Source organism: Thermomyces lanuginosus, assembly GCF_041956635.1.
Source record: "Thermomyces lanuginosus strain ATCC 200065 unplaced genomic scaffold VTN49scaffold_6, whole genome shotgun sequence".
NCBI classification, from domain to species: domain Eukaryota; kingdom Fungi; phylum Ascomycota; class Eurotiomycetes; order Eurotiales; family Trichocomaceae; genus Thermomyces; species Thermomyces lanuginosus.
In genome coordinates, this window is record NW_027192340.1 from 110618 (window position 1) to 126744 (window position 16127).

General features: G+C 52.1%; 6 protein-coding genes across 6 annotated transcripts; all 6 read right to left on the reverse strand.

Moving 5' to 3' along the window:
• Window positions 1-220: 220 nt before the first annotated feature.
• On the reverse strand, window positions 221-1181 carry VTN49DRAFT_7374 (uncharacterized protein; the record flags this gene model as incomplete). Its single annotated transcript, XM_069415636.1, has 2 exons — window positions 221-669; window positions 722-1181. The coding sequence occupies 2 exons, from the start codon at window positions 1179-1181 to the stop codon at window positions 221-223; spliced, it is 909 nt and encodes a 302-aa protein (XP_069272453.1).
• Window positions 1182-1615: 434 nt separating this feature from the next.
• Window positions 1616-2850, reverse strand: VTN49DRAFT_7375 (uncharacterized protein; the record flags this gene model as incomplete). The annotated part of the gene is made up of 4 exons (XM_069415637.1): window positions 1616-2413; window positions 2461-2534; window positions 2585-2621; window positions 2683-2850. 4 exons carry the CDS (start codon window positions 2848-2850, stop codon window positions 1616-1618), a joined length of 1077 nt encoding a protein of 358 aa, XP_069272454.1.
• Window positions 2851-4188: 1338 nt separating this feature from the next.
• Window positions 4189-5935, reverse strand: VTN49DRAFT_7376 (uncharacterized protein; the record flags this gene model as incomplete). Its single annotated transcript, XM_069415638.1, has 5 exons — window positions 4189-4843; window positions 4898-5110; window positions 5163-5322; window positions 5379-5474; window positions 5533-5935. 5 exons carry the CDS (start codon window positions 5933-5935, stop codon window positions 4189-4191), a joined length of 1527 nt encoding a protein of 508 aa, XP_069272455.1.
• Window positions 5936-7352: 1417 nt separating this feature from the next.
• Window positions 7353-8192, reverse strand: VTN49DRAFT_7377 (uncharacterized protein; the record flags this gene model as incomplete). The annotated part of the gene is made up of 4 exons (XM_069415639.1): window positions 7353-7371; window positions 7432-7732; window positions 7793-7922; window positions 8004-8192. The coding sequence occupies 4 exons, from the start codon at window positions 8190-8192 to the stop codon at window positions 7353-7355; spliced, it is 639 nt and encodes a 212-aa protein (XP_069272456.1).
• A 505-nt stretch (window positions 8193-8697) lies between these two features.
• On the reverse strand, window positions 8698-12545 carry VTN49DRAFT_7378 (uncharacterized protein; the record flags this gene model as incomplete). The annotated part of the gene is made up of 3 exons (XM_069415640.1): window positions 8698-9804; window positions 9865-10041; window positions 10101-12545. 3 exons carry the CDS (start codon window positions 12543-12545, stop codon window positions 8698-8700), a joined length of 3729 nt encoding a protein of 1242 aa, XP_069272457.1.
• Window positions 12546-14847: 2302 nt separating this feature from the next.
• Window positions 14848-16107, reverse strand: VTN49DRAFT_7379 (uncharacterized protein; the record flags this gene model as incomplete). The annotated part of the gene is made up of 1 exon (XM_069415641.1): window positions 14848-16107. The coding sequence occupies one exon, from the start codon at window positions 16105-16107 to the stop codon at window positions 14848-14850; it is 1260 nt and encodes a 419-aa protein (XP_069272458.1).
• Window positions 16108-16127: the final 20 nt, after the last annotated feature.

Sequence of the window (16127 nt, forward strand, 5' to 3'; positions counted from 1 at the left end):
TGTGTGCCGTCCCCACTAAGCGAGTATGCTGACTCAGCTCACGTGATTCAAAATTTCCACTCGAATTTCAACCCCGTCCACTTAGGTTATCAGCTCTTAGCTTTCATTCATCCAGAAGATCAGACAACGGAAGTTCTAAGTTAGCAGGGATTATGGAAACTCTGCGTATATGTACAGCTTTTAGACAACAAGAATGTATTGTACACAGTACATTCGCTCATCACGAGTCAAAAACCTTGACATTCGGCATCCTACCAAGGCCACCACCCAGCTTCCTTCTGGCGGCATCGAAACCAACAGCACTCTTGTCTTTGACATGCTGTCTTATCATCTTAAGGATTTCAGAGTCAGCCCATCGCGACGGCACTGGCCGATAGGCAGGTTTGAACGCTCCATGCGTCTGCGCCCATTCACCCGACTTGGCAGCACCTTTCTTCCAGGTTTCCGTCGGAGTGTCGCGCACTTGTGAATCGGCATCTGTGGCCGACGAAGAGCTGGTAGCCCCGGGCTTCGCCTCCTGCGTAGCCCAGTAGTAAATGTCCCAGTCGTTCTCGTCGAGGAAGCGATCGTATTGCTCCAACTGTTCACGTGTCATGTTTCCAAGATGAGCATCGGCGAACGTGGACAGCAGTAGATCTGTCTCGAGAATGCCACGCTTCCGGCTTTGATCTAGTATAACATTGTCAGACATTATGCATCGGGAATTACTGGCATCACATACAGAGCAATCGCGCTCGCATGGTAGGGAGATCTTCGCCCTGCCGCCGAATGGGCTCGACCTTGAAGGTGATGCCCTCCATTTCGCCAACACCCAGCTCAGGTTTCGCCGGCCCAGAAGAAGATTGTCTGCCACCCGTATAATGCTCAACTCGTCCTTTATACGGGTCCACCGGCTTGTAATTGGGATCGGCTGAGCTGAGCATATCCGGAGGCGCGCTTTTCTCGCCCACTTTTGGGAAATCATTTGTTTGCGAGGAAGTGGTATTAGAAAGGCCTGGATTCAGCGGCTTCGAGGTTTGATATTCACGATGCTTCTCCGTTGCGGAAGAAGACTCATTGGAGTCTTTGGCAAGAAGAGACCACGCACGAAAAAGCCGGGTTTGCTGGGCGGCTCCAGCAGCTATTTTTGGAACTCTGCCAGCGGCAGACCGCAAGGCGCGGGTCACAAAGGGTGCCGACATTTTCAATGACTGTTGGAAGAGAGTTGTGTTTCGTTCAATTGGATCTGGCTCCCATCCTGCAAGAGAACTTGACCTCGGATGTTTGACATCATAGCTCCAGAGAATGGCCGCCTTTGCTCCGGGTTTGTCATGTTTGCATCACCGTCTTGGCTTCTCCGAATTGGTAAGTTTACGATAAGACTCCTAATCAGGCAGAGAGCTACCAACCTGATTTGCCGCTGGGCGCCGCTCGTAAGTCGATGGCGCGGATCACCATCGATGCTCTCTGGTTTTGAGCACGAAACCTGGATTCCTCTACTCCTATTCTCCGAGAGCATGGGTAAACTTATCACAGATTGAATAGGACCTAGTGTACAATATGAACAGCGAGACACAACCGAGAAACAATGAACGCCAAACACCAGAATTGCAGATTAAACATTCATGGGAACTCATCACGGCGCTAATTTCTCCCTATCACGCCCCTGCTGCATGATGTAATCTGTCTGCAGGCTAATATCCGTCTTCATGACAATCTGACCGGGCGCGACAGAGTCGCAATCAATTGTCTTCTCATATATGTCCACTACGCCGACACAATCCACCATATTGCGCTCACAGGGGGTCCCATGATTCGGCTTGTTGGCTGGACATCTTTTGTGCGCGTTGTCGCTGTGATTACCAGACGTCGATGAGAAAAGCTTGGGGAGCAGTTTTCTTAACGGATACTTGAGGAATGGCAGACAGGCGCAGATGATCCCGCAGTCTGCTTCAATGGCACTCCAGAGCAACGCATCGAAGGAACCCCATGTTGGATCATTTGTCGACACGCTCTCCGCCATGGCATGCATGCGGAGGATGCTAGTGATGCAGACAAAAAGCCCCAACGCGAAAATGAGCATCACGCCGATCTTGCGAGCTAGGTTCAGCTTGAGCCGCGCCAGAACCGGCATGGGCATCCCGAACACCCATAGATCCGTCGCTGTGTTGTACCCCGCCCACCACCATCGGAACCAGGAGTTTTTGATGCACCGCTTATTCGGCATGGACTTGTACCAGAACGCGGCAACTGGAATGCATTGGAAGATCGTCGCAAAGACGTACCCGCAGACTCCGGAGATGATGACGGCGATCGTTAGGTAGCAGACCATTCGGAACTTGCGCGTAGGGAACATACGAAGGTAGAAGGTGAGGAAGGAAAGCTTGTTCATGCAGAGAACCACCTTGTATAGGACCTGGAAGACGTAGAAAAACTGACCCTCGTCAGCATATTTCGTGATCTGGGAAAGGCAGCCCTAACCTTGTATGCCACGACTATGTTCCCTCCTGACCGCGGGATATCTACTTTATGGCGCCCAAAACCATAATAGACAGCTACAAACGTCAACGAGAGATTGATCTGGGTTCAGAACGCCCAAACGTACCCATATCACCAACGATGGTGTTTGTTATTTGGACTGTCTAAACAATCATCCAGTCATCAGTAGAGAAACCAACGAGGTGGGAACACGGAAAGAACAACCATCGACGCGGCTATCAAGTAGTCATCCATGAAGAGCTTCTTTCTCGTCATTCGGCCATAGGCTACGCGGTAAGTGACCAGCAGCAGGGCTGTGGAGCACGTAACCGCCGTCACGATGTTGAAGATAGGGCCTTTGTCATCGACCGGCGGCCCTGTTGATGTATCCATGGTGGTAGATGCTCGGAGGCGAGCTGAGCAGAGGCCGAAGAGGTCGAAACCTCAAAAATCGTGCCGAAGAGAAAGAACGTATTGTCGGATATCGTTACAATTAACCAAGAGACAACGTTGAGCTAGGCATAGTATACCTACAAGGACAACAAGTCTACAACCCAGGCTGTCGATACTCGGAAATCTGGCAGGCTTTGTTCGAAACGAATTGCCTTGCGGGTTATGCATGCATATTCCATACTATTACTCTACGAAAGGTCATCTGAAATGAGGCAGAAAAACAAGCGGCTCGGCTCGGGTACGACAACCCGCGGGTACAGATTGACACTCCCGCATACGGAAGACGGGGCTGATGGATCAGAATCCTCCCCCGATCTGCCAAGTATGAAGTGGCAGGAATCCCTCGCTTGATCTGGATATTAGTTGAGTAAGGACTGGCTCGACACATCCGCCTCTGCCTCGTAGCATCTGTCGATAACCCCAGGATGTCCTTAGCTTTCTGGACAAATAGAAGTACTGTTAGAACATGCAAGGGATGGTTCATTTATCATGGGTCCATACTCGGCATGGATATGCTGATAACATCTATGGAACCACTGGAGCAGAATACTACCATGATCCTAAGCGGCATGCCTCTCGTCTATATTTACCCGTAGCAGCCAGCATCGTCCCCAACTAGTAGTTGCTGAAAGGAGTTGATCATAAATTAGACAATGGTAATCTGGGTAGTCGAACGCTTGGCGAGCAAGTTTTCACGAGTCATGATGCGGCACGCAGATCCATCCCGATCACGGATATTCCGGCGTGGCTGAACTTGTGAGATTAGGGTTCGATCTGATCTGATACATCACAACAATCCATCCACCTACCGGAACACCCCGACCGACATTAGCGTCAGATCTCGGCCCAACTGCTGCCGTAAGCCCTACATGATATAAAAGAGGACGAGAGCAAGGGATTCATTTAGAGTTCCCCAGCAATGGAACTTTATGATAATCCTTGCATTCTGGGGCTTGAGCGTCAACTGCCGAGATCGGGAGCTCTTCTGCTCGACCGCAATGAGGGGCGCGATCTGATGGGTCATTGATCTTGTCCTTGGCAAGTTGTAACATTCCGCAATCATAGGAATGCCAAGGTTTGGCCCTTTCGAGAAGTGTCACATGTGAATTCCGTGATATCAGCTACCATCCATGTGGTTGCTCATTTTTTTTCGCGCAACTCGGTCTGATCGTTTTTAGATATCATACAACAGGATTGTATAATGACATTAGACAAAAACGATACAAACTACAAACATCCTCCCAATGTATCCGTAAATCGTATATCATGACGTTTGTCTCACAGCTGAAACCGGAACTCTGGATGCGCCTCGCCCAAATCCTCCATCCGCTTCTGTTCTCCCCGACCACTATCATTTCCATCACGCCAGGAACTCTGCAGTCGGTCTCGTCGACGATTTTCCCGCCAAAGACAGGCAAAGTAGACCGACTCCACCACGAGCCCTGCGCACCCAAACGCAAGGCCGACCCCAAACCCAACGGGATACCGTGGGCTCTGCTCGGCGATAAAAACATTTCCAGAGACAAATGCGCCGCAATTCCCGAACCCGGTCAGTAAGCCCATCGCGACGGTGCGCTTGACGCCCTTTTCCATGTTGGTGCATAACCAAACCACCAGCGTGGACATGTTGATGAAGGCGCCAGTTGAGACGAAGAACATGCCTGCGTACCGCACGCCGGCGGCGGGGACCTGAACCAGCTCGATTGACCAGCCAACAATGATTGCGCAGGATCCGAAAATGGTGAAGAGATACCGGTGACCAAGGACGTCACTCAGCCAGGCGCTGCTCAGCGTGAGAACGAATGCAGTCGCATACACGGGGACGGTGTGCCACTGGGCGGACACGGCTGTCCATCCGAGATCCCGCAGAATTGTCGGTTGGAAGGCTACCAACGAGCTGGCTGTTTCCTCGGCTGCCATGTAGGCTAGCACACTGGATGACCGTAATCAGTAAGGAGTTCCTGCTATTATTGGATGGGATGCGAACCATATCCATATCTTCCAGTCAGCGGCCATAGGCAAAACTCGACGGAAGCTGATTTCATCATTTCGGACACTCCCACCGTCCTCTTCAAGACGAGCTAGGAGAAGGGCCTTTTCGCTGGCAGTGAGAAATGTAGCCTGTTCCGGGAACGGCACGATCAAAAACCATCCAGCAATGCTCATAGCAAATGTGATGATAGCCTCCATGATGAATATCCTAAAACGATTAGCACAATGTCGATTTGCATCAATTGTTTGATTCTCTCAACCATTGCCATGCATCAAGGCCTGCACGGCCATGAAGTCTGTGCAAGAGAGTCGAGAACAAGCCATTGAAGGCACCCGCAGCCATGTTGGCGCTAAAGAAGACTGCGTATCGTCGAAGATATTCGTGTCTCTTGTAGTAGCACCCTATCAAGTACGCGCATCCTTTCATGAAATAGTTAATACGGCAATTGTGCAACTCCCCGAGAGCAACAGCATACCTGGAACGAATCCAGCTTCAAACACACCCATTAGAAAGCGACAGGCAACCAACCCGGCCGTAGTCTTTGTTAATCCCTGCCCCAAAGTAACCATCCCTAGTCTTGATCAGCAAATGCGAGAGCTAACGAAGCTGCGGTCAAAATATTGACAAACCCCAGCAGAACATGTAGACAGTCAAGGTCCGCGGTCCAAATTTCTTGACCAGAAGATTAGCGGGCATCCCAAACACGACATAGGCAACGGTGAAGATGGTGACCGCAATGTTGTAATCGTTGCCCTTCATCTGGAGGGCCTCAGTCATGCCTGCAATCTTTGCATTCCCGATATTGGAACGGTCGAAGAAGGCAACGAGAAATAGGATCCAGAGTATTGGAATCACCCGCAAGTCCAGCTTCCATAGCAGCTTTCTTTCCAGAGCTTTGTCAATGGTCGTTGGTGCACCGCGAGCTGCATCTTTGCATTTAACTTCATCATGGCTATCTGTCACCATAGCCACGACACGGTGAGGTTCTGCTTTATCGGGATTGCGCCAAATGTGCTTGAAGAGTTGAGGCATGATTACGGTTCAGTGTTTGGAACAAGCAAAACTCTGGATACTTATAGGATGATACTGGATAAACTCCTCGCAGCGACTGGGTTAGGGTTCCATCGACTCCAAAGTTCCTCTCCTGACATCACCATCAACATGTAGTGCAATTGGATTTTTAGCCGGACATGCCGATGTAATACTCTCCACTATCGGCACGCCGAGACGTGAGAGTTCGCCAATTGACCAAATAGAAGTCTGGGCATGTACTGCGTTTCGAATTGCGATGATATGAAATGAATCTTAGTTTTCGTCGCCAAGGAATGGACGTGGACGATGGGTCCCCTTTCTGCCAGGACAATACGACCAGATAACGGCAGTGGAAAGGCCTCAAGTATATGTACTGTATGCATATCAGTGCGTTTATCTCGTTCACATAGAGATTGAGCAAGGCAAAGAACCAATACTCGACTACGAAAGAGCAATTTTCCACAGAATTCGAGAGCATAAGCCAGACCAAAAAGAAAGCCAAAGTTCCAGAACGCGTCATTCTGGACCTCCCAGCAATCAACAGGAACGTATCGCCACAAAACGCCCAGTAAAAAAGCAGCAGAAATGCGTAGAGTCTGCATAGATCCAGAATCTAGAGTTATCGATCTTCATTCCCCGAGCTGCGAAAAGAAGATCGGATCATTGTCAGATTGCATCCCTTGATGCAAATGATCCACGCTAGAAGAACGCTTTGTGATTCGTAGCCTCTCAATTCATGGCAGCCACGCACAAACCTTGTCCTTGTTCGGCAAAGATGCGCATACTAAGTGCATGCATTGAGTTCTTCAATTGAGAAACTTGATCTTTCTGATCAAGTGGAGTTGATACCGAGAGTTCGCTAAGGAAAAATCGATGCCAGGTGTGATCATACTATGCCTTGATGACCTGTAACAGAAACCGCTTACAAAGCATCCGATTGAATTTTGAGAGGTCATCCAGCGGTAGAGGTACGCATTTACAGTCCTCGTGGAGATAACCAACAATTCCATGGTAAGGAAAGGTTGGGGTTTGGCCCTCAGCGGATCGGATCGGGCCAAGGGCTTGGCACTGAAGATCCAAAAATACGTCACGTGATATATAGAGGCCTTACCGCCTGAGGCGTCAACCACATGCTGCAGCTGTACATGGCATACTGATAATACCGTATTCACATTCCACAGCAGCACGCGACACAATGCCAACTTTGGACAAGCTAATCTTTGAACCTATACTGAATTATTATTTATCGGTCAATAAATGACCTCGTAATCATGACTTTATCATTTCATCTAGTCCGATCCAAGCCCAGACAGAACACCCTGATTGAGACCAGACAGCAACAAAAAACCTCATCGTACAAGATAGGTACAACAAAACAAGCGCCCGGCCTGCAGAGTAACGAAACGAACAATTCGATTCAAATAAGATGCTTCGACCTGTTCTTCAATTAGTTCAATGTAAAGCAACAATCAAGGGAGGTAGGGGACCAAACGAACCTGAAATAAGCTCTAAGGTATATCACCTGCCACACGCCCAACCCAACGAGCATCCCCATTGTACCCAGGGAAAACCACTTGACGCGGTCGTTTGTCGACTCGTTCGTGTCACGCATACGCAGCTCGCGCGCCCGGAGATACTCCATTTCGTACACGATTTCCCCGACGAGCTCCTCGATTCGGCGGAGGTCCGCCTCGACCGGCTTCAGTTTCTCTTGGGCCTGAATGCTGGACCAGTCGCGGGCGTCGGCACCAATGTCCACGTCGAGTTCGACTTGGCGGGAGGGGTTACGGCCGGCTCCTAAATTTCAGGTCAGAGAGTGCGTCGGCTGCGAATTATGTGTGTGAGAGAGAAACGTACGCCGCGAATCCTCCAGCTTGTTCTCGAAACACACATCAAAGGCAGTATCAAACGACGCGGTAAACGCTTGGCGAGTCTCGCCAACGATGTTCTTGGGGTGACCGTGTTCATTGCCCATAGAATCCGTAATCTAATCAACGACAGCTCCGGTCAGTAAAGAAAAAAACAAATAATCACTGCTTTGTTAAAAAAAATGCTCTTCTCCACGTACATGCATGTTCATAACCTGTCCATCCCCCCTATTCCCAGACACAATCGCCGTCACCACAACCAGCTGGCCCGCGGACACAAAGTTGCGGATGCATCGTTGCGTCGCCGGTTGTGTCGCTGGGACCTCAAATTTCAATGCCGATCCCAGCGAGACCAGGAGACAAAGGAGTATGCTGATGATCTGCCTCATGGCTCACTTTGGGGGTTCAGACGGAGGTGAATTCTCGTTGTTCGACCGTTTGAACCTAAAGTGCTGGGCTTCGTGGCTTGATGCCAGCTTGCTTAGTGGCCTGGAGCTAAACAGTCCCGGATCAACGTTGTTCCGGGCCGGTTTCTACATCACTCAAATCTATGCTCTTGAAGGTATTACTACTGCATTGGGAGCATTCAAAAGAGTTCAGAAGACTTGAATCCTCAATTACAATCAAGAGAAATTGTCGTAGTCTATATATACATCATCATAAGCCATCCAAAGAAATGAAAGTAAACGACAGATCTCGAAGAATTGCCCAAGGAAACAAGTCACCAATGGTATCTTGGGGATAAAACAACGCCAACAAGACCAGAAGAATAAATACCAAAACGAAGAAAAATAAATACAAAAGGTCCCGTTAGAAAGTAACAAACAAAATTGCATGAAGAGAAGGAGAGTAATAAACAACGAATTGGAACGCAGTGCTATGCAACTGCAGTGTTCATGCGTTGGCCTTCTTGCCACGCCGGAAGATCTTGTCGAACGTGGAATCCTTCTCCTCCACGGTAGGCGATTTGATGGGCTCCGGGGGGCCAGTATTGCGAAGGAAGTCGGCCAGGTCACTGGTACCAGTCCGCACTTGGGTAGCAGGCCCCGGAATACCGCGGGCACGATTGACTTGGGAAGTATAGCTCGAATTGGCAGGCATGCCCCTTTCTGATCCATTCCCAGCCGACGACAGACTAGACATGGATGGCTTCTGCTGGATCGGTGTGCTGATCTGAGCAGGGGAGGCCGGCGCATTACCGGACCGGATCGAGCTCAGGGATTTCTTCGACGAGGGACCTTTCATGTCCACAGACGGGTTGCGGCGAAACCGGGCCCGGAAGCCAGATCCAGAAGACGACGAGGCCTGCTTGTTGTTCTTGCCGCTCAGGACAAACGGCTCCGGGGGCTTGTCATTGTCAGGCGGTGGCGGAACATCACGCAAGAAGTCCACCAGGCTTTCCTCTTCGCGTTCCTGCTGTTGGTAGTATTCCTTCTCGAGAAGTTCCTCCAAAGCATCATCGTCGTCATAAATCGCGTACGGGTCGGGAACGCGACCCTTCTTCCGCGGCTGCCTCTGCTTCGCAGGACCACTGGATTTGTTCGTGTCAATAAGTGGAGCGCGAGAATTCGATGACGACGCCACAGATGGCTGCAGCGTACTGCGCGTGGACGCCCGGCTACTATCTCCAGGCGGTCCTTCTCGAATGAAGTCAGCTAGCTCCGAAGTCTGACTTCTGTCCGAGACGACAGGTTCACGCGCTTGTAGTCGAGGCTTCTGCTTCGACTTCTTCAACGCCTCCTCAGATTCCTTGGATCTCGCCGCCATACGGGCCGCAACCGACGCCGACTGTGCACTCTTGGCATCGTTCGCGGCAGAGTTGGAGCTCTCTGTGCGGGTTGTATGCTGACTTCCTGCACCTGCAGAATGCACCTGGTGACGCTCATTCGGCGGTGCCGTCGACCGGAAGAAGTCGGCGATCTCCCGCGTGGTATCATCTGAGGGTCTTGCATCCCGAGGCTCAAACTTTGGCCGCGGGCGCGAAGACGAAGAAGAAACAGACTGTCGTGTCTCAGCCAGCAAATCATCCGGCGGGTGCGCACGCAGCCCGTTGATACGTACACCATCAGGAAATTGCCGAGGCGGCTGTGCCGGCACATCCCGTGAACCTGACATGCCTCGTGGACCTTGACTGTCCCCAGGGGGTCCTGTATTCCTCAAAAAGTCGGCCAGCTCTGCCGTGTCTGACTCAGCGATGTGGCCAGTGCGACCGGTTTGACGAGGAGACGAAGGCACCTGCTGCTATAGGTCAGCTTTTCTCAGTGTTCAAATCTTATAGGACAACATGTGAAACGAACCTCAATGTTACGCATGTTGCGAGGAGTCAAGGTGTAGCGCAACGTCTCATTACTCTCGATCAACCTGTCGAGATCAGATCTGCTGTCAGCAAGATCGCTCCGGAACGACCGATTAGTGTCGGACGATTTCCGGGGACGATGGGCGGAAGGAGAATCTCCGTCTCCCGAATGAAGGCCAATGAGGCCTCTCAGCTTGTTGGAGACGCTGGACGTGGTTGAGCCAGCAGTCACTGGCCGCCGCTCGCTGATGCTCCCCGACCGACGCGAATGGACCGATTGTTGCGATGTCGATGGCACGATCACGCGCTGTACAGCCGCCCTCTCAACACCGGGAGACTGGTCACCCGAGCTGTGACGGGCAGAGCTTGTCCCAGGTGCGGCTTGAGGAGCCGACCGAGACGGCGTCCGGGCACGATGCGCATGGTCGCTATCATCTGGCGTCGACTGATAGCGGCCGATATTGTCAGAATAATGAGCGGATCCATGAACATGACCGCTCGTCGGATAGCGAGATCGTCCATCTACAGGAACAGCCTGAGACTGAGGTGGCTGAGACGTAGAAACATGATCTGATGACTGTCGGGAAACAGCAGTCGGTTGTCTGTCCTCTGCCCTGCCTACAGCTTCCTGGGCGGAAGCCGACCTGAGGGAACTCCTGGCGGTGCCCGCGTCTGGTGTCGACGACGAGTCATCTGGACGGCCGATCGACGAAGTGTCGGATTCACCGCCCAAAGCAGACGAGGATCCTTTGCGCATTGCGGGTTTGCTCGGCTTGCGCTTGGGTCGCTGGGCGGGCAGATTCGACAGCTTCGGGACCTCATACGTGCCGCGGCCTTCAATCACTTGGCCGCCTTCGTAATTATACACCTGAGGGCTCTGCGGCCCTTTCTCCACAGCCGCACGGTCCTGGGGGTCGGATATGTCCTCAATGAAGCGCGACTTCCGCGGCATCTGGCGTGAGTCACGGTTACTTGACTGCTCATGGGATCTGTCGACTTGCTCCTCATGATGTTCTGAAGCTTCTGTCACATCCCGCTGTGCCGACGCTGCCTCGACATTTTGTTCTTCAGTCTCGTGCATCGTGCCAAGCGACTGCTGTTTCTTCGCGGATAAGTCGCCCTTTTCCTCGTCAACTGGAGTCGCATCCGGCGTTTCGAATTCATGCGGTCGAGACGGCAGGGACCACGTGCGGTTATGGCGATGGTCTTTGGCACCATCTGCGGACACGTTCTCCGGAAATTCGCTCGCCGAGGACGAAGCGGGCGTTGGCAAGCCAGAGTTCGTAACTGTCAAACTCTTTGGCCGCACTTTCTGGACAACGGCTGCGGTCGCCTTCAGCGGCTGCAGTTCCGGCACAGAATCCCCCTGCCGGGTATCAACATCATCGTCCTGGTCATTGGTGGCCAATTCCGAGGACGGCTCGACATCATTTTTCTCGCTTTGTTGGTCATGAGCGGAATCGACAAGACTTGGTTCGTCCATCGCATCGACACTAGTTTTACGGCTTCTCGTTCCGCGGCGAGAAGAGGAATCTTTCGAATGCGGCTGGGAGATCGGGCCGCGAACTCTCTTTTTCCACGCACGCCAGAGTCTGCCGAGCGTGGTGTTCAAAGCCAACTTCTCCAAATCAGCGTCCTCAATAGTAAGCTGTTCCGGAACTTCCAATGCGTCCGTATCTGTAGGCTCGCGGCCGAATCCTAGGCGGTTACGAGCATTCTCGGTTGCGATTGCGAGGGCATGCTCTGCCAAGTACTCGATGATGGCCGTGAGGAAGATGGCGCCAGCTGGTGTGACCGTACCGGCATGGCGGCCAAACCGGCGCGGAGCACCACTCGCCTCGTCCAACCCATCCCGGGCAATATATTCATCTTCCTCGTCCTCTTCCATGTCACCGAGTCGAGTATACACCATACAACGCAAGCGGGTGAGCTTCCACGAGCGGATCAGATCAAACTCGGCGGGCGGTCCCTGACCACCTCGGAAGTCCTCATCATCACCACCAGCCAAATACTCCCCCAGCTCATCGTCGGCGGCGGCGACCACCTCCTTGGCTAGTCGCGGCTTGAGAACATCGGCAATGGCCGGGCGGAGCGCAGAAAGCTGCGTGGACTTGGCCGTCGCGAGGAACTGAAATAACAAATTGTCCAAGAACCCGTTCAGCAGCGCCAGAGCGCCTGGCGTGATGGCGACGTTGTCGCCGTCCCCGGCGATGCTCTCATCCTGCTCCAGATTTGACCTGATGACCTCTATGGCCGGCGAGGGCGCGACGAACGCAGGCGGCGGATCTACCGACGGGGGAGCCATTGGATTCGACTTGGACGTAATCCCATCACTGGAGACGCTCAAACTGCGAGTACGGCCGAGAGGAGTCGTGCTCCGATCGTCGTTGCGATACATTGGCTGCGTGCTGGCGGAGCGCTCAAGGCCGGGGTGTGGCGAAGACATGGTTGCAGCTGGACTTGACAGAGGTCCCGTTTAGGGCTTTAGGCACTCCGAATTGGCGGCGAAATATCCCAGGTCCCTGGACGGTGTCAGTCCATTCATTTGCCATTTCATGCGCTGCACACAGCCCGCCGGCCAATGGAAGACTAGAGCAAATAAATTAGGGGGGGGTTTTACGTACAAGTCCCTCATATGCACGAGCCTTTGATCATATTGCGACGAGCCTGGCACGCCGAGCGAGCTGCACCTCTCACCAGAGGCAGAAAGATTTTGCGAGATACGACGCACCGCCGTAAGCCGGAATATCGAACGATTGAATAGTTACGACGACGGAGAACAATAGCCGTTTGACTAGTGGGTGAGGGCTGCCATTGAATTGATTCAGGAGGCGTTCGGCTCTGGGGCTCTTTTTTGCATGGCCGATTTGCCTTCGGAGCTAAAATCTCTCTTACCCTAACGTTCTAACCTTGCATGGGCCATGGGGCTTTCTTCCACTCCTCCGTCTAAGTTATTCCTTTCGATGCTTGAATCCCCCTCCATACTCCACCCGGGCTCCGCTGTCTGCACCGACAGGAGGCGGTTCCTGGTTCGGCCCCCGAAGGGGGTTTAGCGTAGGGCCGGTATCCCTGTTGTTCCCGCCAACGTCTCCCCAGACTGGTCAAGATTCTCCAGTTCTGGACTCTCCCGTATCAGAGGGGAGAAAAACCCTAACATCTCCCCTGCTCCAGCAACCCGTCTTTTTTGGCATGGACTCAAGAGACCATAATCCATTCATCAATCATCATCCACATGCACGGTGATTGACTCGTTTGCGTATGCCGTGACAGGGGGTGTGCAGCTTGGCTTATCGAGCCGGAATTTCTATGGGAAGCTCTCAGCCACTCTCGGCCAATAGGACTGGATATTGCCAAGAAAGTGTCAAATTTCACCAATCACAATGGTTTGCATGCTGACACTCATGGGTAATTACTGTATGTGGCTTAGTGTACTACAGCCTCCTTAACTGCAACCCACCAGCCCCACCAGCTTCGTGGCGACCTGCCTTGGCAGTCGAACCTCTATCTGGAAAGGATATGCACGAACGAGCATGTCAACTTGTCCCTGATCATCGCACGGAGACATAAAACAACCCGAACAGGATCATCTCGTATCAATCAATCAATTTTGGGAGCTCCGATGGCCCGATGCACGCGCAATCACCTCGTGCTTAAAAAAAGCACTTTCCACGTGAAAGAGCGGAGGGCACAGACCACAAAAGATATGGAATCCTGCATGAATTTGCCTAGAGATAGTACTCCGTAGTGTGTAGGAAGGATGCCTTTAGAGCCAACATCAACAAAACTAAGCATTTGAGTTGGAATTGAGGCTGCGCATTGCATATGGATACGAGCTTGGACTAGAAAAAAAAAGTAGAAAAGGCGGGCGATGGTTCAACGCATGCAGCGTCGCAATCTTCCCCTATGGATGATGAATGAACGGAACTATTCATCTTTTCGACGACAGAAAGTGACGTACATACGTTACTGTATCATTGAATTCTTGCCGATAGAGCAATCCGCCCAATTGTCAACGGCCGAGGCAACCTTTCAATGGCCCGAGGCCGGGGCGCCTGAGAATGATCGGCAACTGACATGCAGGATGGGTCGAGTTTTGGAGCCTCGACGGAGGAGAAAATAGTGCAGAAACCGATCAAACAGGTTTCATAGGGCTTTTCTGGTCGCTAAACACCTCGTGTTGTTGCCCGTCCCGGCTGTTTCAGGAACAAAAAAAAAAAAGAACCTGGAGTATAGAGCTTCCACTTCCAGCACTTCCTCCGCCGCAGGATTTTTAGTTCGAGTTCACCGTCAACTGTCAAATTGCATGTTCGAGGTCATACTTAGAACTATTTGCCGAGCTATCATAGTGCGGGAATTGTCCGGTGTATATTCGATTCATATCGGAATGGCAATGGCAGCTTGACACCGACAGCATGGAATATTTCCGATTAGCCACACAAAAGGGTTGAGATTGAAATAATTGTAGCATCTCTCTGCATCATCAACGAGCTCCTGAGCTGCATGTATTTAGGCTATGTGCAAGCTGCACTATCTACTTAGCTGGCAAGGTACTCGCTGTTGACCTACATATGACGGGTAATTGCAAGCTGGTATAGAGACACATCATTTAGAGTCAATCCTGCATTTTTATTCTCAAACTAGAAGCAGACATTTTATCGAAATGATAATGCATCATTGTCCCATTCATTGTTCATCAAAGCCAGTAAAGGACCCCCCCACTTCTATGGTTATCCCTTTTTTTTCCGTGTCTAATCATGGTCGCCCGGTCGGTCTATGTCCCGATCCCGGGACAGGGAAGTACACGCATCCCCACTGGACTGACCGGATGCCGTTCTCGGGTAGACGTAGATGTTGGGATGTTCGAGCGCGTATACAATACCGGCCGCCAGGAAGCTGAGCTCGGTCGGATGCACCGTAATTTTGCCTTCGGCGACGCGATCCCGCAGGAGACACTCAACGCGGTGGAGGACATCCTTCTTCCGATCGGGCGCGTCGGCGAGCCCATTCCCAGACAGCCGCACCAGCTCGTCGAATTCATCGGGCATGACCACGTTGCGGAACATCCCGATCACGTGCTTGAGCACCTCGTCGAGGTACCCGCCTTGAACGGTCTTTGACTCGAGGAAAGGCGACTGCGACGTACCGTCCTGTAGCGCCTGGACGTGCTTCTGGAGGATACTATCGTATTTTGTCTTGGCGGAGCTGTGCATGCCATTGATATATGCGATGAACAGCTGCTTGTCCAGCTCAACCATGTCGCGAGAGTAGTCATCGGGACGGTTGGAGATGTCAGCGATCAGCTTCTTCGCGATGTCCGTGTCTTCTGGTTCCTCCTCATCCTCCGCAATGCGCATCAACTCCAGGTGCTTCATCATCATTTCGTGAAACGTCATGACCGGCTCCTCTTCCTCATCCTCACCCTCAGAAAAGTGGGGCGACTCAATGTAGGACACCGCAGTGTCAAAGCGGACCGAGTTGCCGAACGAAATGTTGCAGTCGTCCAGATGGATCTCCTCGTAATCAATGCCTTCACCATCGTCGCCACTGTCGTCCGAGTCGGACTGCTCACAGTCGTCCTCATCGTTGTCGTGAACGTCATCATCGTCCGACTGCAGCTCGCATTCAAAGATGTCAATTTCGCCGTCCGAGAACGGGTCATCAATAGTGCTCTGGTCTGGGGCTTCGCTAAATTCCACATGGTCCGCGAACTCCGACTCAGATTCGTCCGTTTGATAGCCCCAGTCGAAGTCGTCAAATCCGTGTGATCCGGACCGGGCGAGCCAGAAGTTTGGTTTAGGCGTCTGCGGGATCGGGATGCCGGCTTCGGGCGCAGCAGTAGAGTAATTAGTGATACTCGTCACTGTCGTGGTGATCGAATCGCTCAGCACGTCATCAGAGGGGCAGGAGCTGTCGCGATTGATCGTGGCAGCAATTTGCGACTGTGACAGGATCGTGGGAAGCGAATGCCACGAGCCTCTTTGCCCGATGATGGTGTCCATGGTCGCCATCGCGACGGCGTCCTCACCTG